At 47.0% G+C, this 23,455-nt stretch overlaps 2 protein-coding genes and 1 long non-coding RNA gene across 10 annotated transcripts in view; 2 read left to right on the forward strand and 1 right to left on the reverse strand.

Moving 5' to 3' along the window:
- The window catches only part of LOC135525569 (SAM and SH3 domain-containing protein 1-like), a 103,978-nt gene extending 96,600 nt beyond the window's left edge, over positions 1-7,378 (forward strand). For all 3 annotated transcript variants that reach the window (XM_064953260.1, XM_064953261.1, XM_064953263.1), the window contains exons 11-19: positions 101-303; positions 686-760; positions 869-1,015; positions 1,205-1,343; positions 1,533-1,702; positions 1,781-1,987; positions 3,869-4,019; positions 4,108-4,218; positions 6,203-7,378. In XM_064953260.1, the coding sequence (XP_064809332.1) occupies positions 101-303; positions 686-760; positions 869-1,015; positions 1,205-1,343; positions 1,533-1,702; positions 1,781-1,987; positions 3,869-4,019; positions 4,108-4,218; positions 6,203-6,783 (1,784 nt within the window). In that variant the 3' untranslated portion in view covers positions 6,784-7,378. The remainder of the gene's footprint in view (positions 1-100; positions 304-685; positions 761-868; positions 1,016-1,204; positions 1,344-1,532; positions 1,703-1,780; positions 1,988-3,868; positions 4,020-4,107; positions 4,219-6,202) is intronic.
- A 9-nt stretch (positions 7,379-7,387) lies between these two features.
- On the reverse strand, positions 7,388-15,644 carry ddo (D-aspartate oxidase). 6 transcript variants are annotated; one of them, XM_064953269.1, is made up of 8 exons: positions 14,592-14,713; positions 11,859-12,042; positions 9,221-9,329; positions 8,847-9,023; positions 8,502-8,661; positions 8,311-8,409; positions 7,926-8,102; positions 7,388-7,540 (listed from the first exon to the last, which is right to left on the reverse strand). In XM_064953269.1, the coding sequence occupies exons 1-8, from the start codon at positions 14,598-14,600 to the stop codon at positions 7,472-7,474; spliced, it is 984 nt and encodes a 327-aa protein (XP_064809341.1). In that variant the 5' UTR covers positions 14,601-14,713; the 3' UTR covers positions 7,388-7,471. The 6 variants fall into 6 exon arrangements, with proteins under 6 accessions (XP_064809341.1, XP_064809338.1, XP_064809337.1 ...); XM_064953266.1 differs by lacking the exon at positions 14,592-14,713 and adding an exon at positions 15,292-15,644 and having other exon boundaries at positions 7,388-8,102; XM_064953265.1 differs by lacking the exon at positions 14,592-14,713 and adding an exon at positions 14,793-14,880 and having other exon boundaries at positions 7,388-8,102.
- On the forward strand, positions 15,625-18,410 carry LOC135525571 (uncharacterized). Its single transcript, XR_010453182.1, has 2 exons — positions 15,625-16,552; positions 17,812-18,410. It is a non-coding gene; the product is annotated as an uncharacterized LOC135525571 (long non-coding RNA).
- Positions 18,411-23,455: the final 5,045 nt, after the last annotated feature.

A 23,455-nucleotide genomic window follows, 5' to 3' on the forward strand; every position in this document is an offset into this window, starting at 1 on the left:
TTTTTTGATGTGATCTATTTTTAGCGGGTTTTAAACACACTACATTTGTATAAGCAAGATGATAAGAGTTGAGCACGTTCTCTCCCTGTACCCGGTATAGGAGGATCCAGCCCCAGGAGCTCCAGCCCGGCCTGTAGCCCAGGGAGCCACCCGGACACTGGCCCCAGCGGAGAGGGGGCCGGCGGTACTGGTTCCTCCATGTCAGAGATAGAGGTTGGTGGTAGAGGGGATGGACCTAGGATGGCCCGGTCGGTCACGGATGGTGAGATCAGGAGAGAACTCAGCCCACTCAGCTACCATGGCGTGAGTAGTCTCTGGCTGCTTTGGAAATGGCGACCGTCAATAGTAGTGCACTATATAGGGAATAAGGTGCCATTTGGGATGCAACCTTTGTGTGTGGACTGTGTAGTCTATAGCTTTAGTCATGGACAGTCTAGCCTGAGTACTAGTCTAGTTCTGCTCCTTTGCCAACTCCTTATTGAAATTAATGTTTGGCTCAACAATGACAGCAATTGAGTTAGCATCTGGGACCAGGCTAGGAGCAGTTGGATGTTCCCTCAGTCCAAAACTATCTTCACACAGAACCACAGAGTCCTATATGTTTGATTGATGAACCTGTCAATATGTCTATCATTTGAAAGTGATATTTATAAGGTGATTTTATTGATTTCTTCCTTTGTTTCAGAGAACCTGTAGCTTTGGAGGATTTGATCTGACCAACCGGTCCCTGCACATGGTCAACAGTGACCCTGACCTCACTGTAAGTAGGTTAATATTCATTTGATTCATTGAATTGGTATTTTTTTGTTTTTCAGTACCTTCGTTTTATGGAGCTTTTCCGTCTCCCCAAACTACATACTAACTTTAGATTAAAGATGGGGAGGCCAGTGTGAAAGATGTATTCAAGTCTCCACCGACAAACCCTCAAATCTCTTTGGGCGAGAAAGTGAAGTCGGTAAAGGAGACCATGAGAAAGCACATCTCCAAGAGATACCACTGCTCTCTCCCCGAGCAGGTATGTCAGACTCCATGCAATTCAATTATCTATGTATGTTAAATGCTCCAGTGGTCAAACCGTACCTACTCTCTAGCTAGTGTCCCTGGTGGCAATTCATTGGACTTGGTTCATGATGATCATCAAGAGATTAAGCTGGACTAAATATTTAGTAAACATGTAATAACCATGTCTCTGTACCGCCTCCAGTCAAGCCCAGATGCTATTTCCAGAGGGCCCCAGTCCCCCCACAGCCTCACAGACAGCGACTCTCTGGAGAAACCCAAGCTGAAGGCTGGAGGGTCAGTGGAGAGCCTGAGGAGCTCCCTCAGTGGACAGAGCTCCATAAGTAAGTACTGTGTGTGTGTGTGTTGTCCACATTTGTCTTATATTCCAAAGTGAAACTGTTATGTACAGTGACCAGCAGGCAGAACAGAAAACTCTACCAACCCTACCAACCCACATGTTCATTTACTATAGATCTCAATGTGGTTTAGAGATCATTTGAATGGCTCCTCTCACTTCTTCTTGTTTACAGGTGGTCATACGGTGGGCACCACCGACTCCTCTAACAGCAACAGAGGGAGTGTGAAGTCTGAGGATGGAGAGGAGGATGAGCCTCCCTACAGAGGACCCTTCTGTGGTCGAGCCATGGTGCACACGGACTCCACGCCCAGCCCCTACGATACTGACTCTCTCAAACTGAAGGTAAAATGCACTGTACTCATGCACGTACACACACATTATCCAAACAAACGCATCACAGTGACTGTTCCTGATTTGCAGAGAGGTGACGTCATTGACATCATCAGCAAGCCTCCAATGGGGACGTGGATGGGCCTGCTGAACAATAAGGTGGGGACGTTTAAGTTCATCTACGTGGACGTTCTGGCTGAGGAGGAAGACAAACCTAAACACCCTCGACGTAGGAGGAAGGGAGGGCAGCCCAAACCCACCTCTGTAGAGGAACTTCTGGCGCGCATCAACCTCAAAGTAATGACTTTACTTCTACTAGACTAACTCATAGTCATGACTAGAACTAGACTAACTCAGTCATGACTAGTAGTACAGGTATTCAGAAACTGGGGTATGCGCAATGCCGTCGGGGGGATGCCAAATAAAAATGTAGTTCACTCTTAATTTTAATAAATAATAAATAATATATAGCCTCGTTTCACTGCTGAAAAAAATAAAATTAAACCATCTAGTGTTGAGCTAAATTGCAACACAATGTCAAAACAGGTAGCCTCGTCAAATAATTAACATCCAATCACATCAACCGTTACTCTCTCGCGGGAATTCCACTAACGGTCCGTATGTAGCCAAATGTAGCTGCTGCTCATGTTGGTATCTATACTGATGGTGCAAAAGCCATGACAGGGAGACATAGTGGAATGGTAATGTGCATGCAAGCAGTTGCTCCCGACGCCTCTTGGGTCACTGCAGCATCCACCGAGAGGCTTGCTGCCAAGGGAATGCCTGACAGTCTGAAAGACTTTTGACACTACAGTGAAAATGGTTAACTTTGTTAAAGCAAGGCCCCTGAACTCTCGTGTATTTTCTGCACTATGTAATGATATGGGCAGCGACATGTAACACTTTCACCACATACAGAAGTGCGCAGGTTATCATTGGCAAAGTATTGACATGTTTTGTTTTTTTAATTGAGAGACGAGTTTAAAGTTTTTTCTTTACTGACCATCATTTTCACTTGTCTGACCGCTTCCATGATGAGGAGTTTCTAACACAACTGGCCTATCTAGGTGAAGTTTTTTCTCGCCTGAATGATCTGAATCTAGGATAACAGGGACTCTCCAACTATATTCAATGTGCGGGACAAAATTGAGGCTATGATTTAAGAAGTTGGAGCTCTTTTCTGTCTGCATTAACAAGGACAACACACAGGTCTTTCCATCATTTATATGATTTATTTGTGTGCAAATTAACTCAAGCTTACGGACCATGTCAAATGTAATATAGCCAAGCACCTGAGTGAGTTGGGTACACAATTAAGCAGGTACTTTCCTGAAATGGATGAGACAAACCACTGGATTCGTTATCCCTTTCATGCCCTGCCTCCAGTCCACTTACTGATATCTGAACAAGAGAGCCTCATAAAAATTGCAACAAGCGGTTCTGTGAAAATGTAATTTAATCAGAAGCCACTGCCAGATCTCTGGATTGGGCTGCACTCAGAGTATCCTGCCTTGGCAAATCACCCGGTTAAGACACTGATGCCCTTTGCAACCACGTACCTACGTGAGAGTGGATTCTCAGCCCTCACTAGCATGAAACTAAATACAGGCACAGACTGTGTGCGGAAAATTGAGACGCTCCAATACAACCACATAACAGAGTTATGTGTATCCTTTCAAGCACACCCTTCTCATTAACCTATGATAAGTTATTCACAGTTTTTGATAAAAGATGGTTAAAATAAAGAGCAAAATTATTGATTGTTATCATTTGTGCCCTGGTCCTATAAGAGCTCTTTGTCACAACCCGGCTCGTGGGAAGTGACAAACTCACTCTCCTTCTTATGTTTAATAAATGTTTCGTATAGTGTGTGTGTGGCGGGCTTACAATGATGGCAAAAAAACAACATTTGAGAGTGCGCTGACCCTGGTACTAGAGGGGGTACGCAGCTAGAGGTTGAATGTTTGAAGAGGTACGGGACTATAGAAAGTTGGGGAACCACTGGTCTAGACTAACTCTCACAGTGACGACTTGCACTAGACTATGTGTATATACAGACGTTCACACTTGAATGCTGTTTAGATCCTCCTCCTTTTGATGTTTATTTTAAGTTTTTAAGTTGGCTACGTGACCAAAGCCTACCCTGTCACCCCTCTGTCTTTCTCACCCCTCCCCCAGGAGCACCTGCCTACCTTCCTGTTTAACGGCTATGAGGACCTGGACACCTTGAAGCTTCTAGAAGAGGAAGATCTAGATGAGCTCAACATCAGAGACCCTCAACACAGAGCTGTGCTGCTCACCGCTGTGGAGCTAATTCAGGAGTATGATGGTTAGTACACACACCCCCACACATACCCCCACAAACACAATTTGTTGTATGACGGATGTCCCTCTGCTGGGGGTGTTTTATCCTACAGGTAGCAGCAACCAGGGTTCTCAGGAGAAGCTGTTACTGGACCGTAGCGGCCTACTGGGGGACTTCCCACGAGACTCTGGCTGTTATGAGAGCAATGAGAACCTGGAGAATGGTAACGACAGCCTGACTCGACTCTGACTCTCCTCTTTCCCATCTTCATCCACTTCTTGCTGCCATGAGTCTTCTCCAGCCTCTAAGGGCTACCATGAGTCTTCTACAACCTCTTCATCCTCTAAGGGATGCCATGGGCTCCATTCTTCACTCATAGCTTGAGCATTCCAAACTGAGTTCTAAGGCCCCTGAGAGAGACTTGGCTATAGCTCTTTTTTTTATGTGACTTTCTTTTGTTTCTCTGCACCGTGGGAGTAAAGGACTCTCTTATCATCCGACAGCGCTCTTCTCATCAACTCTATACTCTACTGCCCTCCATCTGCAGGCATCTTTAGTCATCTGGGCCTGTATTCAGTGTCTCCAGGTAGGACTGCTGATATTGGATCAGTTTTGACGTTTAGATCTGATTTAATACACAGCAGAGGGGACCAGATCCTAGATCAGCACTTCTACTCTGAGACTATTTTCTTAGACAATTTTTCTTCTGGCTCTTTTTTCATTCAACCAGAACGGAGTAGAACTGATGAGGGTATCGATCTAACTCTGCCTGTGTAGAAGAGAAAGGGAGAGGAGAGCGAACTCTCATGCTCCTACACTCACTCCACTATCTCCAGAGACCTGTACAATGTGTTCTGTAGAGCTGCTTCTGGACCCACACAGGAATAGATCTGTCTTTGCATTGGCTGAAAATGATGACTGCTGTAGTAAAAAAAAGATCTCAGTACTACTTACATATATTTACTATGGAAGCTTTATTTGATAACTGTACCTTTCTTATTGTGGTTATTTGCGTTGGTTTTAGTCTTTAAAATTACAGTGATGATATATGAAGGCTGTTGTGAATGTCATCAGCCCTGGTGGAGAGTTTATGACGAGGACTTGCCACACCTGTATATTTCTCAAGATGTGCTGCTTTTGTGTGTATATTTTTCTAGTTCAGAACCATGTAATGTAGTGCATAAAGACAGACATGCTTAATGCAAGATTCAGAGTTAGTAGATGGTTCAATTAAAGATCCCGGTCTGTGTCGCAGCCGGACATGACCGGGAGACCCATGATGAGGCGGCACACAGTTGGCCAAGCGTCGTCCGGGTTAGGGGAGGGTTTGGCCGGCCGGGATGTCCATGTCCCATCGCGCTCTAGCAACTCCTATGGGCACATGCACGCTGACACGGTCGCCAGTTGGACAGTGTTTCCTCCGACACATTGGTGCAGCTGGCTTCCGGGTTAAGCGAGCAGTGTGACTTGCCAGGGTCATGTTTCCGGAGGACACAAGGCTTTCAACCTTGGCCTCTCCCGAGTCTGTACGGGAGTTACAACGATGGGACAAGACTAACTACCATTTGGATATCAAGAAATTGGGGAGACAAAAGGGTAAAAAATAAAAAAATATTTACTTGTTAAAATGTTGCCGCAGCATTTTTGTACAATAATTGTAGGCACATCAAAATACATAGTTGTGACTGGGGAAAAAGACTGTTTATTTATAAGATAAGCTGTGTGTTATAGCTGACGATATCTTAAAATCAGTGTTACAAACAGCTCAGGGCGATCTTCCCATAGCTCTTCTGATGCTAGGAGTTATACTGGTATATCTGTCTGTCCCAAATGGCACCCTATTCCATATGTAGTACACTGCTTTTAATCAAGACCAATAGTGCACTACATGGTGCGATTACTACATTGGGGAATGGGGCTCCATTTGGGACATAACCGGTCTTTGAACAGTTCTAAAGTGTGCCACTGGCATGGTGAGAGCCCGAGAATGGAATAAACTACTCCGTGGTTTACTAGACCGCTCTGCCTGCTTATTTCACTCATCAGTCATCTCTACTGGACATTATGCTTCATATTCCCGTCAGCTTTCACAATACAATAAATGCTTCTTTTTTGTTTGTTTTTTACAGTTCTGTTTCCATCCATGTATTTCAGCTCCTCTGAAAAGGCCGGCATATTAATCCACTAACAATGCCTGTTTGTTTCAGGAGGGAGGGGCAAGAAGACATCTTCCATGAGCAGGTCCTCCTCAGGTTGTGAGTCCAGTCACCTCCCTTCACCAGAGAACCCTAGCCTCCCCTTCAGCCTCCCCCTGACTCACCCCAGCAAAACCACCCTACAGACCAGATCAGAGAACCAGGCCTCTACCTTACCATCTCTAATAGTCCCCATGACCAGCTACAACCTGAGAACAGAGCGGGGCCAGAGCCATCACAGAGACACCCATATAGCCACACTGCTGAGGAGCTGGAGCTGTGAGGAGCTGTGGCTGGGAGGTAGGCCTAGTCCCACAGCCCTGGGGCTGCTGCGGCCTTGCCTCTCCCTGGGGGAGCTCCACTCAGACCTGAGCCTCCACACCACTGAACACACCCTGGAAGACCTAGAGCCAGCTCATACCACCATGTCCAAGGCCGGGGTGCAGGGAGAACCTACACAAGAGGCTCTACCACACCTACTAAGACACTCAGAAGGACCCTACCCACCCTCACAACCACTGCTCAACACACCTTGTAGTGTTCTGTCTAGTATGTTATTTGAACATAGAAGTTCCCAGGTTAACATACCTTAATATCCCCTCCATCACTGGGATGTAGGCCCAAGCATTGTTTTGCCAAGCCTTCCCTGTCAAACCCAAACCCATGTGTATCATCACCCCCAGCAATGACAAGTGACTAGGATCGTGCCTCTGAACACTAGTCTTTAGACAGCACCTCTTTGGAGAATGCATATAGTTATTACACAAGCAGCAACCCAGCCCTGCACCTTAGACTGACCGTGCAGACACTCCTCCTTAGTCTGAAGCCGACAGGACTCAAGTCTGCTGTGGGAAGGAAAACTACACCTGTCAGGTCGGGATCCATCCTGGAGGAAAGACTGCCAATATCTGACAAGATAAATGGGCCCTCGCCACATATACAGTACTAAGAAGTGCCAGATGTGTCGCAGACCACAGGCCCCAGCTGGAGGGCTCACAGACTGATAACTGACAAAAATAGATCTTACTGGGTTTCCTATCATATTTCACCTTTAACCCTGTTTGATTCTAAACTAGTATGAACATTGCCAAGCAGTAAGTTATGTTAATACTGTATATGAAATACTGTGACTGAGGACTACAGAATTTGTTTTATTAAGATTTGAGTGTCATTAAAGCAATACAAAAAAACAAGGTATTTTTATTTTTCTGTGAAGTTAGAATTTATTAAATCTGAACATAAGACAATACTTAGTGAAATGTCAAGTCCCTGTAACTTTAACTATTCTACCTCAGCCATTAACAATGTCTTGTCTGAAATATCCTTCTCTCTGGGGTTTTGCCGCTTTTTCTAAAACAGAAAAGTCAATGTCATTCATCTTGGTATCTTCCATAACATTCAGATGACAATTCAAATAACTTTTCACTGTGGAGATTTCATAAAATAATTTGCATCATATCAAGTGAGCAAAATCGCATTGCTTTCTTTAATTTCATGAATGTGCAATGGCAGCAGGTACCACTAGTTGTGTGAAAAAAACAGTGCAGATCAAGTAATTATATCAAAGTTATTCCAAAATAATTTCTATGGCAGAGTATCTGTGTAGTGTTCACAGCCTGGCCCTGGGGGGCCTCTCATGGAGACACTTCCTGACCAGCCCCAGTGCTTCCAGGGCTGTGCCCCAGCTCAGAGTGACCCCCCAGCCCCCATGGCCATAGTTATGCACCACCGGTACCTGTCGGCTCCCCAGGAGGACCATCTCTCTCTCCACCCGGACGTTCTTCCTACTGGGTCTCAGCCCCACAGACTCCCCGAGGACCCTGGCCCTGCTCAGGGACGGCTCCAGGCTGCTACAGCGCTCCAGGATGCCCTGGCTGTCCTCTGGGTCAACCTCCAGGCGCCAGTCGTCCACCTGCCTACAGAGACAATCAGCCGCACAAAAAGATAAGTCTCTCTTCTACAGAGCCTACAGACTGAACTTGTAGTGAACATGTGATGTTTTGTGGTAATTCGTACATCCCACTTTCTACATTATCATTATGTAATGTATTTTTCAGAGTATTCCTCAGGTAAAGAGCATCTTATTTCATGACGCAATTCTGTTTTCTAATAAACTTGACTTGCCTGGTGCCGCCCAATGTCACGCTGTGCATCCCTGGGTAGATATATGACTGCCCTTCCCCATCCCGGATGAAGTGTTGGAGCCAAGGGGCCTGGACCTTCAAATCATATGGACATTTATGGTCATATACAGCACAATGAAATGCTTATTTACAAGCTCTCTTAGGTGTGTGTGTGTGTGTGTACACACTTTGAGGACCTGCCCCCTGACAGGGTAGACCTGAGAGTCCCCTACTAGAGACTTGGCGCCCAGACCGGAGCAGTTGACGATGACGTCGTATCCCTGGCTGCTTAGTTCCTGGAGGTCGTTTACTTTCTGCTTCACAACCTGGCCTCCTGCTTTTCTAAACCTAAAAAAACACTTTTTAAAGTCGGTCATAAAAGATTTGAAATGGAGAAAAAAAGCAAAATCCATCTATATTTGAATTCAGGAAGTACATAGAGTAGCTGTAAATGTTTTTGATACAGTAAAACCGTTAATAGATGAACACGTGACTAGTATAGAAGTCAAAACAAGCTAAGACCAAGAATGTACCTCTTCTCCATCCATGGCAGGTAGTTGGAACATTCACATTTCACTGTGGTGAACGCCTGGCCAAACTTGTGCTCAGGAAACCGTTTCAGTTCACGGTCTGTCATGATTCGGAAACCCAGCACAAATGCAGACCAGAATGGCACCTTATCCACAGGCAGCTCCTTGTGTATTTGCCATCTAAAAGATACCAAACCCCTTCACAGTGGTGAGCATTTTCAACCAGTAGAACTTGTGAATAAATGTCAGAACTATTGAACTGGCTGTAACTTGTGTTTCATATGGCACCCTATTCCCTATAGTGCACTTCTCTTCTGGCTCCGGTCAAAAATAGTGCACTATACAGCATCCATTCCTTTATGGTTGAGGATCCTTACCCTGAGCTGAGCAACACCCCAGCCTCTGATGCCTGTTCTGATTGGGCAATAGCCAGCAGGTGATCAATCGTCTCCTTGAACCACCTCTGCTGCTGTTCCAGAGGGATATCTGGGGGGAAAGAGGGATGTAGAGCGGGAGAGGGGAATGTAAGGGGGAGCGAGAGGAATGTAAGGGGGAGCGAGAGGAATGGAGGGGGAAGCGAGAGGAATGGAGGGGGAAGCGAGAGGAATGGAGGGGGTGGAGCGAGAGGAATGGAGGGGGAGCGAGAGGAATGGAGGGGGGGAGCGAGAGGAATGGAGGGGGAGCGAGAGGAATGGAGGGGGGGGGGGGAGCGAGAGGAATGGAGGGGGGCGAGAGGAATGGAGGGGGGGGGAGCGAGAGGAATGGAGGGGGGGAGCGAGAGGAATGGAGGGGGGGGAGCGAGAGGAATGGAGGGGGGGGGGAGCGAGAGGAATGGGAGGGGGGGGAGCGAGAGGAATGGAGGGGGGGGAGCGAGAGGAATGGAGGGGGAGCGAGAGAAATGGAGGGGGGAGCGAGAGGAATGGAGGGGGAGCGAGAGGAATGGAGGGGGGGAGCGAGAGGAATGGAGGGGGGAGCGAGAGAAATGGAGGGGGGAGCGAGGGGAATGGAGAGGGGGAGCGAGAGAAATGGAGGGGGAGCGAGAGAAATGGAGGGGGGAGCGAGGGGAATGGAGGGGGGGAGCGAGAGGAATGGAGGGGGAGCGAGAGGAATGGAGGGGGGAGCGAGAGAAATGGAGGGGGGGAGCGAGGGGAATGGAGGGGGGGGAGCGAGAGGAATGGAGGGGGGGAGCGAGAGGAATGGAGGGGGAGCGAGAGAAATGGAGGGGGGGGGGAGCGAGAGAAATGGAGGGGGGAGCGAGGGGAATGGAGGGGGGAGCGAGAGAAATGGAGGGGGAGCGAGGGGAATGGAGGGGGAGCGAGGGGAATGGAGGGGGAGCGAGGGGAATGGAGGGGGGCGAGGGAGGGGAATGGAGGCGGGGGCGAGGGAGGGGAATGGAGGGGGGGGGGAGGGGGGGGAAGAATGGAGCGAGAGGGGGAGGGAAGGAGGGAGCGAGAGGAATGGAGGGGGAGCGAGAGGAATGGAGGGGGAGCGAGAGGAATGGAGGGAGAGGGGAGGGAGAGGAATGGAGGGAGAGGGGGAGGGAAGGAGGGAACGAGAGGAATGGAGGGGGGAACGAGAGGAATGGAGGGAAGGGGGGAGCGAGAGGAATGGAGGGAGCGAGAGGAATGGAGGGAACGAGAGGAATGGAGGGAAGGGGGGGAGCGAGAGGAATGGAGGGAGCGAGAGGAATGGAGGGAGCGGGAGAGGGGGAGGGAGAGGAATGGAGGGAGAGGGGGAGGGAAGGAGGGAACGAGAGGAATGGAGGCGGGAGCGAGAGGGAAGGAGGGAACGAGAGGAATGGAGGGGGGAGCGAGAGGAATGGAGGGGGGAGCGAGAGGAATGGAGGGGGGAGCGAGAGGAATGGAGGGGGAGCGAGAGGAATGGAGGGGGAGCGAGAGGAATGAGGGAAGGGGGAGCGAGAGGAATGGAGGGGGAGCGAGAGGAATGAGGGAAGGGGGAGCGAGAGGGAAGGAGGGAGCGAGAGGAATGGAGGGAGCGAGAGGAATGGAGGGAGGGAGCGAGAGGAATGGAGGGGGGAGCGAGAGGAATGGAGGGGGGAGCGAGAGGAATGGAGGGAGGAACGAGAGGAATGGAGGGGGAGCGAGAGGAATGGAGGGGGAACGAGAGGAATGGAGGGGGAGCGAGAGGAATGGAGGGGGAACGAGAGGAATGGAGGGGGAACGAGAGGAATGGAGGGGGAGCGAGAGGAATGGAGGGGGAGCGAGAGGAATGGAGGGGGAGCGAGAGGAATGGAGGGAGGAGCGAGAGGAATGGAGGGGGGAGCGAGAGGAATGAGGGAAGGGGGGAGCGAGAGGAATGAGGGAAGGGGGGGAGCGAGAGGAATGAGGGAAGGGGGAGCGAGAGGAATGGAGGGAAGGGGGAGCGAGAGGAATGGAGGGGGAACGAGAGGAATGGAGGGGGGAACGAGAGGAATGGAGGGGGGAGCGAGAGGAATGGAGGGGGGAGCGAGAGGAATGAGGGAGGGGGGAGCGAGAGGAATGGAGGGAAGGGGGGGAGCGAGAGGAATGGAGGGAAGGGGGAACGAGAGGAATGGAGGGGGAACGAGAGGAATGGAGGGGGAGCGAGAGGAATGAGGGAAGGGGGAGCGAGAGGAATGGAGGGAAGGGGGGAGCGAGAGGAATGGAGGGAAGGGGGAGCGAGAGGAATGGAGGGAAGGGGGGAGCGAGAGGAATGGAGGGAGGGAGGGAGCGAGAGGAATGGAGGGAGGGAGGGAGCGAGAGGAATGGAGGGAGGGAGGGAGCGAGGGGAATGGAGGGAGGGAGCGAGGGGAGCGAGCGAGGGAGGGAGGGAGCGAGGGGGAGGGAGGGAGGGAGCGAGCGAGGGGAATGGAGGGAGGGAGAAAGGGAGGGAGAGAGGGAGAGGAAGGCAGATGGAAAGGTGGGAAGGGAGAGAGAAAGAGGGGGAGAGGGACAGAGGGGGGAGAAGGAGGGAGGAAAAAAAATAATGACTGTTAATAAACTTAATTCACTGGATAAAGAGATGCCCATGCCTCACCTGGGAACGGTGAGCAAATCAGGATCCCAGCAGCCACGTCGCTGGTGGTGTCTGGGGTAAACCTGTCAGCTATGAGGGTCACAGAGCAGTAGGGGAGGGCCTCAGCGATGCACACAGCTGTGGAGAAGCCAACCACACCTCCACCCACCACCACGACTGTCATACTCTTCATCATAGGATGATTCTGCTGGGAGAAAAACGTCGTAAGGGAAAGTTGTAATACTTGTACTGCGTTTTACTGTGTATACAGTGCCTTTGGAAAGTATTCAGACCCTTGACTTTTTATACATTTTGTTACGCTACAGCCTTATTCTAAAATGGATTAAACAAAATCATTTCCTCAGCAATCTACTCACAATACCTCATAAGTATTCAGACTCTTTGCTATGAGACTTGAAATTGAGCTCAGGTGCATCCTGTTTCCATTGATCCTCCTTGAGATGTTTCTAGAACTTGATTGGACATGATTTGGAAAGGCACACACCTGTCTATATAAAAGGTCCCACAAGTGCATGTCAGAGAAAAAAACAAGTCAAAGGAATAGTCAGTAGAGCTCTGAGACAGGATTGTGTTGAGGCACAGATCTGGGGAAGGGTACCAAAACATTTCTGCAGCATTGAAGGTCCCAAGAACACAGTGGCCTCCATCATTCTTAAATGGAAGAAGTTTGGAACCACCAAGACTCTTCCTAGACCTGGCCGCCCAGCCAAACTAAGCAATCGGGGGAGAAGGGCCTTGGTCAGGGAGGTGACCAAGAACCCAATGGTCACTCTGACTGAGCTCTGGAGTTCCTATGTGGAGATGGGAGAAGGCAGCACTCCACCAATCAGGCCTTTATGGTAGGGTGGCCAGACAGAAGCCACTCTTCAGTAAAAGGCACATGACAGCCCGCTTGGAATTAGCCAGAAAGGCACCTAAAGACTGACCATGAGTAACAAAATATCTGATTTGATGAAACCAAGAATGAACTCTTTGGCCTCAATTTAATCCATTTTAGAACAAGGTTGTAACCTAACAAAATGTGGAAAGTCAAGGGGTCTGACTAGTTTACGAAGGCACTGTTTACCTTGTTAAAGCACCTGTAGGTGATACAGGAAGGGGAGTATGATCAAATGCAAAATCTATATCAAAATAGCAGTGCAAGGGGAGGGTGTAGGGGGAGAAAGGGGAGGGTGTAGGGGAGAAAGTGGCGGGTGTGGGGGGAGAAAGGGGAGGGTGTGGGGGAGAAAGGGGAGGGTGTGGGGGGACAAGGTGGCGGGTGTAGGGGAGAAAGGGGAGGGTGTGGGGGGAGAAAGGGGAGGGTGTGGGGGGAGAAAGTGGCGGGTGTGGGGGGAGAAAGGGGAGTGTGTGGGGGGAGAAAGGGGAGTGTGTGGGGGGAGAAAGGGGAGGGTGTAGGGGAGAAAGGGGAGGGTGTAGGGGAGAAAGGGGAGGGTGTAGGGGAGAAAGGGGAGGGTGTGGGGGGAGAAAGTGGCGGGTGTAGGGGAGAAAGTGGCGGGTGTAGGGGAGAAAGGGGAGTGTGTGGGGGGAGAAAGGGGAGGGTGTAGGGGAGAAAGTGGCGGGTGTAGGGGAGAACGGGGAGTGTGTGGGGGGAGAAAGGGGAGTGTGTGGGGGGGAGAAAGTGGGGGAGAAAGGGGAGGGTGTAGGGGGAGAAAGGGGAGGGTGTAGGGGAGAAAGTGGCGGGTGTGGGGGGAGAAAGGGGAGGGTGTGGGGGGAGAAAGGGGAGGGTGTGGGGGAGAAAGGGGTGGAAGAAAAACTGAAACAGCATTGCAGTGTTCCAGTCCTACGTGTTTATTTATGATCCCAGCCACGTCACTGCATCAGGCCTTTTACCTCTTGGTCGGCCTTTTACCTCTTGGTCGGCCATCATTGTAAATAAGAATGTGTTCTTTATTGACTTGCCTAGTTAAAAGGTTACATTTAACCTTATATATAACACGGGGCTAAAGTTTAAGGATACGTTGGTTGGTTAATGTCAATTAAATGACTATGGGTTATTTTACATACACTAACCACTCCACTTGACTCAAGTGTTAAACATTCAACCTTTTTTAATCAACATTTTGATTTATCTGGATTAAATGTATCCAACACTGCTTGGGATTTTGAAGTGAAATAGAGCAAGTTGAAAAATATTATAATCACCCCTTTGAAGCTTCAGTAACCAGTCGCCTGTGGTATTTGGGATGCAGTAGTTGCAGGATACTGCAGTTATACCGCATTCTGACTGCAAGATTTTTTCTTAAGGGCATTTACATAAAACACTGCTATTTGCCCCTATCCTTTATGATGCCTAACAAAACTTCTCCAACGAATGTTTTGGCCTACATGCAGGCTGTGCAAGGTCACAATGTATCAAACTAACTTACTACTCTGCATAATGAACAGCCAAATCATTATGTAATACTTCTCCATCGGGCTAGTTTGTATCTGTGGGATGCGCAAATAGAGGATCAGTTCCCCTCCCCCAGCCTTAAACATCAGTGGGGGAAATGCAAAACTGACCCAAGATCAGAGTCTATAGGCAACTTCACCATAGTCTGCGGGGTTAAAGTCCTGAAAGGATTCAAATAAATCCTGTGTGCCTTTATGAGTTTGCATCCAGCCAACTACTGATGCGCTATGAAGCGGTGAAGTCATTTTTATTCATCTGTTAATCTGTTAATAACCATAGTGTTCATAGTGTACTGTATGAGAACTACAAACACAGTTATGACATAGAAAAAGGCTGCTAACCGACTGCATGTCTCTTGTAAAAGGTTGTCCAACATTCTTCAAGTTGACCTAAGAGAGCAGACGTCATATCGCCTATAAAAAAAGATTCGCCTACAATTAAACAAGAACCTGAACTAAATTTCAAACAATTACGTGATAGTGGACTACAAAAACAGTTGTCTGCTCGACAACAACGGTGGGAAATAGGAAAATTGTACCAACCAGAGCGTAGTACGATCAGTGGCTCACTGCTGCGCATGCCTGAGATTTTAAGCATACTCATACATAGTCCACAGACGCGAGAGCCCGGAGTCCCATTGCCACATGCTGCGTTGAAATACCAGTCGGAACTAGGAGACTGACATTTCTGACTTGCTAACTGGTTGTAGTTATGCGCAACCAGTTAGCAAGTCGAACATTTCCGAGTAACAGCTAGCACGTGAACGCGGCAATAGCTGGCTCTGAGACCACAATCCGCAGGGCACTACTTTATTTTTATTTTTCCTTTATTTAACTAGGCAAGTAAGAACAAATTCTTATTTTCAATGTCGGCCTAGGAACAGTGGGTTAACTGCCTGTTCAGGGGCAGAACGACAGATTTGTACTTTGTCAGTTCGGGGATATGAATTTGCAACCTTCCGGTTACTAATCCAACGCTCCAACCACTAGGCTACCCTGCCGCCCCAGGGAGCCGACTGCCTACTACTGCCCGAACACGCACCTCCCAACCAACGCGTCTCGGGTACACGTCCAATGTTAATTTGAAGGTGTTGACAGTTGGAGAAATTGCTTGAGCTGCGCTGAGAATTCGACAAGTATAAAAGCCAACGGTCCAATATCCAAGAACACTGCTATTAGTGTGCGTACACTTGTTGGTCTAAACACAGGTCCGCATGCTGGTCGTCACTAGTTACTACAGCCACAAAATCACAAACCCCGTCCATTTCTACCGCTTTATCATTTTAGAATCTGATTTGAAACCTAACCTTAACCACACTGCTAACCTTCAATTAAGACCATAATCATTTTTTTCGTGAATTATTACAATTTTGCTCATTATGACTTTGATAGTAGTAACTACTAGAAAGGGTCGGGGTCGTTGCACTTCTCCCTCTTTTCAAAGAGCGCGTCCTCGCGCTAGTTTGGGACTACGTTTTACATGAACTCGCACACCTGTCGAGCACACGCACTGTCGTGGATGCAAGATCCGATCACTTCTGACACTAATGTAATGAAACAGGCAGGGAGCAGGTCTCGAACCCTTCAAGATGGACAAACAGTTTTCCGCTTCTCGTTTTTCAAGGGAAGGACTTTTTAAAGAAGTAAACGCGCACATACGGAGGATTTAACCAAAGTTTTTTTTAAACTGACCCAAGACAGACCAGAACCTGTCGTTTCCAATGGGAGCAAATGAATCATAGTGGACAGAATAACCAAGGATATAGGCAGAGCCAAGCACGGGCTCGTGAGGTCGTATTGGCTTGTTTGAACATTTATTCGATCATTTCGTTAGGGAACACCGAGCCCTTGCGCTCCTGCCAAGCGACACTTTTTTTTCTTTCTGTTTTTTACTTTGGAAAAAGTAAAGTCTACAAAACGCAGTCCAGTCTGTTTGTTACAGATAATAGTTTTGGAAACAGAACTGTATGAAGATCAAATGTTCCATCGATGACAAAAATAGCAGAATGTTGGACAAAAGCCACCTCTTCTCCTTATTTTCCCTCTGCCGGCCAATGGACTTCCCCTCATCGCCATATTTGATAGTTAGTGGAAACGCCAACCGGATGCTTCACATTTATACATCCGGTGAAATATCTGTCCCATTGTTCAAGGGGTGTAAAGCAACAGAACAATCTCCGTCTCGCGATAGTCTGAACGAAGGCGAGAGAAGGGTCGTTACCACAGCCACAAAGTCGTAAACGCCGCATACGCGACCAATCCGATGATGGAGTGTGATGGCGGTGAATGTACACTAAATTACGGTAAATTGCCATTTAGGCCACCCATTATAACTCGCTTGTGGGCGTGCTGGCATTAAATTTCGATCGTGCGTCAAGAATTCAGCATAGCACGTTTGTATGAAGGTCTGGTTATTAAATTGATACACAGTTCAATAGTAATATCCTCTAAAACGCTCTGGTTGAGAAACTTTGCTGCCCTGTTTCCAATTGTCCACATGTCTGGAATAATCTATCCAAGTAAATAAAAATAACGATGTATTATTAGCTACAGGACAGACTAACTCAAATTAGCTAGCTATCTATCTATTTTCACATACTGTATAGATAGATCGCTATGTGAATGAAATATCACCATCGGTCGAACACCGAGGTAAAGACAGTTTCAAGTTCGATATTCGACGGGTATTCGCGCTTTCAAACCTCAATAGCTTTCAAAGCACTTGAGCCACAGACTCCAAATAAGTGTCATGATGTTGGAAAAAATGCGCACATTGCACAGGTCTTATTTTCACGATTTAGACACGAATTTGCTTTCCAAAGCTAATAAACATGTGGAAATGTGAGCATTCATGTGTGGGGTTGCTTCTCAGCCAAGGGAGTGCGCTCACTCATAATTTTGCCTGAGAATGGTACCAACACATCCTCCGAGAGCAACTTCTCCCAACCATCCAGGAACAGTTTGGTGACACAATGCCTTTCCAGCATGATGGAGCACCTTGCCATAAGTTGGGAAGGCATCTAGGGAGTGCTTCGGCAAGAGGCCCGCGGGCATACATATACCCGTAGTATATTCATTGTCAAGGCACACTAGGTAAGACCTGGGCGGACCACCCCCTGTATATTGGTTAGGGCACCAGGTGGTGCTAAATTAGGTAAATAGTGGGTAGGCAGGTTAGATAGAAGGGGATTTGAGATTTACTTTCTTTGCTTTTGTTACGTCCAGCCCCTTTTCCCCATATTACCGTGTGACGGAATAAATTCCTTGTAAACGGTACCACTCTCTCTGCCTTTTGTCATCCTTACTCACCTACAGTCCCATACCTCTTTCACGGAGAGTTGAGTTGTAGCAGGGTGTTACGTTCCCTCTTCATAGAGGCATGCGTAACAGTAGGCTATATTTAAGTTGTGATATCGTCAGGAAATATTTAGGCCTACTGTGTTAAGGCAATTTTGGTTTATTTGAAAATAATTACATTTAGTTAACATACTGTTAAGGTGTATGACTCCAGTGGTCATAACACCACCCTGAGTTTCTCTCACAACTCCTCTATCTTTTCCAGGTACCAGCCCTTACCTCAACCCCACTGACATAAAAAAATAGATGGGTATCCTTTTCTGTCTTCCATGAACATTATTATATGTCTAATCAAACATTTAAATAACCATTTTTACATACCTGATCAACCTGTAACCTGTGTGTTTGCTTGTTTACATCTGTCTCCTACCCCATTCCCTTTACTCTGCTCTTGTTCTCCAGAATCTAGGGATTCTGCCCAACACCCAGACATGGATCCACCTGATGTCCTGCATTACCAACCACTCTCCAACTGTTCATTACATCAGCTACTGTTATTGTCATGTTGTCCATATCTGCTAAGACAAGCCAGTGTATGAATCAAATGTTTTTGCATATGAATGAAGTGGAAATTAGATGACTTTGTGATCTGTAAGGTAAGTAACATTAATGTTGCCTGGTGGTTAGAGCGTTTGGCCAGTAACCGAAAGGTTGCTATATTGAATCCCCGAGCTGACCAGGTATAAACCTGTTGTTCATCCCCTGAACAAGGCAGTTAACCCACTGTTCCTAGGCTGTCATTGTAAATAAGAATTTGTTCTTAACTGTCTTGCCTAGTTAAATAAAAAAAATGGGGAAACGTCAGGATCTTAGTCAGGCTATTGTTTGTCAAATTCAGATTAAATATAGGTCTTAATGTGTATCAAATCTGTAGGCGATTGTGTGCTAAAATGACAAACAGCTGAAATGTTCAGGCTTCATCATGATCTGTAATCAAAACAGGCTGGGGTGTTCTCGGTCTTTTGTGGTAAGCATAGCCTACCACTAATATTCTAAATTGTTAAGCATTTAATGAACCCAACCACATTTTCCTTTTATGGTGAGGCTGAGCAAGACCTTTGATAGGCTAGTAGACCATGTGGAAATAATTGTGGAGATAATCATTGTTATAGCCTAGATCACTTTATGTAATCTGGGCTGTTTTTTTCTAAGGCTAAGCAAACAAGGGGTCGCATATGCTGTTTTCCCATCTATAACAAGGGTTAGGCCTATAACCTCATATACCCCCTCAATTCAAGCCCTGCATTTAACCACAAGACATCTCCACAGAAGTGTATAGCCTAAGGATTGCATGGTGGCGAGGGTCAAGTAATGACATCATGGATTTTTCAGGTCAGAAAGATGCCAGAGTTTCTGAATTGTAATGCCGAGTTGAATGACCGTTCAAAAAAAGAAATTTCAGTCTGAGCTCGTTTTTTCCTTACTTCCCAGTTGTCTTGAACGCACTGGAGTTGGAAGTAAGAGATTGCCGAGTTCCCGAATGCGCCACAAGAGACCTAGGCTGCCTCCAACAAAGAAGCACTTGTCTGTATTGATGTGAGAAATAGGCATATCTACAAAGTAGTGGCTGGCTGCGATATCAACGAGCCTAATAATTGTTGTATTGAGCTGATGTGCCTATTTTAGCTGAATCGACCAATTAAATTGATTAGATTACTCTGATTTTTTACAAAATCATGTACAGACGTTTAAGGCGTTCATGGTGAGGTCTTTAATAATAAACTAAACAGACACAAATGAACATGTGACGGTAACGTATAATTTTAAGGCGTTGAGTCACGTAAGCGAGAGGCACACCTTTTACCAGATGTAGGTATGCGATTTAGATTCATTATGGAGACACCTTTTTCCATAAAACATATTAATACGCTAGAACTGATGCACATCAAGAACAACTTTTTAACACAGTCGAATTGGGTGTTGCGTAACTTTGTTAATTAAATAAAATGTGTATACTTTTTTTCGTTATTTGTAAACTCAGGTTCCCTTTATCTAATATAACGTTCAGTGTAAAACAAAACTCAGGTTCCCTTTATCTAATATAACGTTCAGTGTCAAAAATAGAGAAAATCGGAAAGAGGGCAAATATTATTTCAAGGCACTGTATATATCGACTACATGTGTGCACTTGCGGAGGGCTTCGGAGGCTTGACCACTTTGGCCAATCAGAGCATTGAAAAAAATCCTAATTTACCATGAGTCTGCCTTCAAGTTCATAAAACTCCACGGACCCCCCTCTACTCTTGCGCAGTGAAACCCAGAACAATATGTGACCACTTAGTTATGGCAACACCGTTCTGCCGAGGACACCCAAATCAGTGACCACCGCAAAGCCCAAGAGCCGGACACTCTCTGGAAGTTGCTTTAGCCCTGCTTGGGATATTTAGCCTAGATTGGCTTAATGACATTAATAAGCGAGCTAGGACAGACGTAGTCAATGTAACTACTTGTTTGCCACTTTTGAAATGTACAGCAACATAATTCAGAACATGGGCCATTCTTACAGTATTCTCCTTGTAAACCAAGTCAGAACCATAGGATGAATAAAGGAGGCATATAAGCATACATTGAAAGCTCTTACAATATTCAATGATTACATTTCTTTAAAACAGGCTATACGCTACATGTGCACCACTAAGTCAGAACAGTAGGCTAAGTTATGAAAAGAGACAAATTATTAGGGTGAGGCACATGGGCTAGTAACAGAACCACCACATGGGCTACTAACAGCTTAGTCAGAACAGTAGGTTATGAAAGTTATGAAGGGACCAAATTATTAGGCTGAGGCACGTGGGCTACTAACAGCTCACTCCACACCATACACTTAGTATTACTTTCTTAGCTACAATACACATATCTCCCTGGAATATTACAGGATTTATGCAGCAGAATACAATACTATTTTTAGGCAAAAAAAATTGTTCTGTGCTCACTTGACAGGAAGATGGCGCGGCGGTCCTTCTTGTGGGCAATTTTTGTCATAAGTCTGGCCTTCTCTGGATTTATGGTGCTTTCAAGACAACTGGGAACTAACAAAAACAAGTTTGAATTGTGACGTCAGTGATCTTCAGGTCGGAGTTCCCAACTTCTCAAAATTTGCCCACAAGCAGGACCACCTTACAAGTGAGCACAGCACAAAAAGTTCAGTCCAAAAATGTATTGGATGCTGCTTCCCTGAATGATGGGTCGTCACTGTTCACGATTGACAGTGATGGCCTATTTTGAAATTAGGTAGCCTATGCCTAACTTTAAGACAAGTAACTATGAGTCTTCATGATGACTAATATCATGAAAAGCTTGTAAACTGAGTTCTCCACTCCACCATGATCTGTTTCACCGGTCTTTGTGCTTGTCTCCAAACCCTCCAGGTGTTGCCCATCTTCCCCATTATCCCCAGTGTATTTATACATGTGTTCTCTCTGTCTGTTCCCAGTTTGTCTTGTCAAGCCAACCAGCGTGTTTTTCCGTGCTCCTGTTTTTCATAGTCTCTGTTTTCTAGCCCTCCCGCTTCCGACCTGTTCTGCCTGCCCTGACTCTGAGCCCGCCTGCCTGCCCATTCAGCCTGCCTTGACCTCGAGCCTGCCTGCCCATTCAGCCTGCCTTGACCTCGAGCCTGCCTGCCCATTCATCCTGTCTTGACCTCGAGCCTGCCTGCCCATTCAGCCTGTCTTGACCTCGAGCCTGCCTGCCCATTCAGCCTGCCTTGACCTTCAGCCTGCCTTGACCTCGAGCCTGCCTGCCCATTCATCCTGTCTTGACCTCGAGCCTGCCTGCCCATTCAGCCTGTCTTGACCTCGAGCCTGCCTGCCCATTCAGCCTGCCTTGACCTCGAGCCTGCCTGCCCATTCAGCCTGTCTTGACCTCGAGCCTGCCTGCCCATTCATCCTGTCTTGACCTCGAGCCTGCCTGCCCATTCATCCTGTCTTGACCTCGAGCCTTCCTGTCCATTCAGCCTGCCTTGACCTCGAGCCTGCCTGCCCATTCAGCCTGTCTTGACCTCGAGCCTGCCTGCCCCCCTGTACCTTTCGGACTCTGACTTGGTTAATGTATTCGGCACATGTGACAAATAAAGTTTAATTTAGATTTGATGAACTTCTGGCTCTCCTCAACCTGCCTATTGCCTGCCCCTTGTATTCTAATAAATATCAGAGATTCAAACCATCTGCCTCCTGTGTCTGCATCTGGGTCTCGCCCTGTGTCGTTATGAGATCTAAACCTACTATACCGGCACTGACGCTCATCGGGTGTGGCAGGGCTTGCAAACTATCACAGATTGCGAAGGGACACCCATCCATGACCACGGCCCCATACCGGATCAGATGACCAGAGAGCAGAAGGGTCAGGCCCAGGCTATCCACATCAACAGCCAGAGCAGCCAGCCCATCTCAATGAGTCAGACCAGTGAACAAATCCCCAGCCACCACATCAAGGGCCAGACCTTCCAGATACAGGCTAGCCCAGCCATATAATGTTTAGGCCCAGCACAACTGACTGAAGGACCAACAGAACTGACTGAATGGATGAGAACGGTCTCCTACCTCTACTGGTGTAAAGTTAGGACAGCAGTGTAGCCCAGCCCTGATACGTGGCCGAAGTAGACGCCACAAAGCATAGGAGGCATGTATCAGGGCTGGCCCAGTCATGGGCTGTGTGTACAGGCACAGCAGAGCTGACAGGAGAACCATTTCTGGCACAACATAACTGTATTTGCCTTAGTTCAAATTCATGTTGGCAGGACAGTGAATGTAAAAGGCATTTCTCACAATGGTTAAGTTATGCAGTAAAAGCAGGATGTTGATGTTAAAATGTCACTGAGGCAGAGAAAATATGATTCCCAACTAGAAGGTTATTCTGTGTAACTGACATCTGGCTCACACGATGTCAATAAATGAAAGCTCACTGACCAACTATTATTTTAGGCTACAATAAAATAGTTAAATCAAATAATTTATTTTATTTGTCACATACAAATGGATAGCAGATGGTATTGCAAGTGTAGCAAAATGTTTATGCTTCTAAATCCGACAGTGCAGCAGTATCTAACAGGTGATATCTAACAAATTCCACAACAAAACCTAATGCCTACAATCTAGTAAAGGAATGGGATGAGAATATATAAGTATAAAATATCTGGATGAGCAGCGACAGAGTGGCTAAGATGCAATAGATAGTAAAGAATAGATAGTGATGGATACAGTATATACATATGAGATGAGTAATGCAGATATGTAAACGTTCTTAAAGTGGAATTATTAAAGTGACTAGTGTTCCATTTATTAAAGTGGCCAATGATATCTCTGTGCTAGTGGTGGTTGTTTAACAATCTGATGGCCTTGAGATAGAAGCTGTTTTTTTATCTCTGTTCCAGCTTTGATGCACCGACCTCGCCGGGGTGAACAGGTAGTGGCTCAGGTGGTTATTGTCATTAATGATCTTTTTTTGCCTTCATGTGACATCGGGGGTTGTAGGTATCCTGGAGTAGTTTGCCCCCGGTGATGCGTTGTGCAGACCGCACCAACCTCGGGAGAGTTGCAGTACCAGACAGTGATTCAGCCCGACAGGATGCTCTCAAATGTGAACCTGTAAAAGTTCGTGAGGGTTTTTGGTGACAAGCCACTTTTTTTCAGTCTCCTGAGGTTGAAGAAGCGCTGTTGCGCTTTCTTCACCACACTGTCTGTGTGCATGGACCATGTCAGTTATTTAGAAGATATAAGGTATTCACATCTCTAGGCACGTCATCCAATAATATATTCTGGGGTCTAATAAATGCATTGTTCAGCTTAGTTTTTTTAACTGTACCACCTAATACAATTGAAACTCAATACCTCTTACATCAGCGCACATGAATG

This window comes from Oncorhynchus masou, chromosome 32, assembly GCF_036934945.1.
Source record: "Oncorhynchus masou masou isolate Uvic2021 chromosome 32, UVic_Omas_1.1, whole genome shotgun sequence".
In the NCBI taxonomy this organism is placed as follows: domain Eukaryota; kingdom Metazoa; phylum Chordata; class Actinopteri; order Salmoniformes; family Salmonidae; genus Oncorhynchus; species Oncorhynchus masou.

Bases quoted from the DNA above. Each gene is read 5' to 3' on its own strand.
- ddo (XM_064953264.1), bottom strand. The intron at 9,024-9,220 runs GTAAGGATCCTC...GGTATCTTTTAG, and splicing joins GGGGTGTTGCTCAGCTCAGG to ATGGCAAATACACAAGGAGC. The intron at 8,103-8,310 runs GTCAAGTTTATT...CTCTGTAGGCAG, and splicing joins CATTGGGCGGCACCAGGCAA to GTGGACGACTGGCGCCTGGA.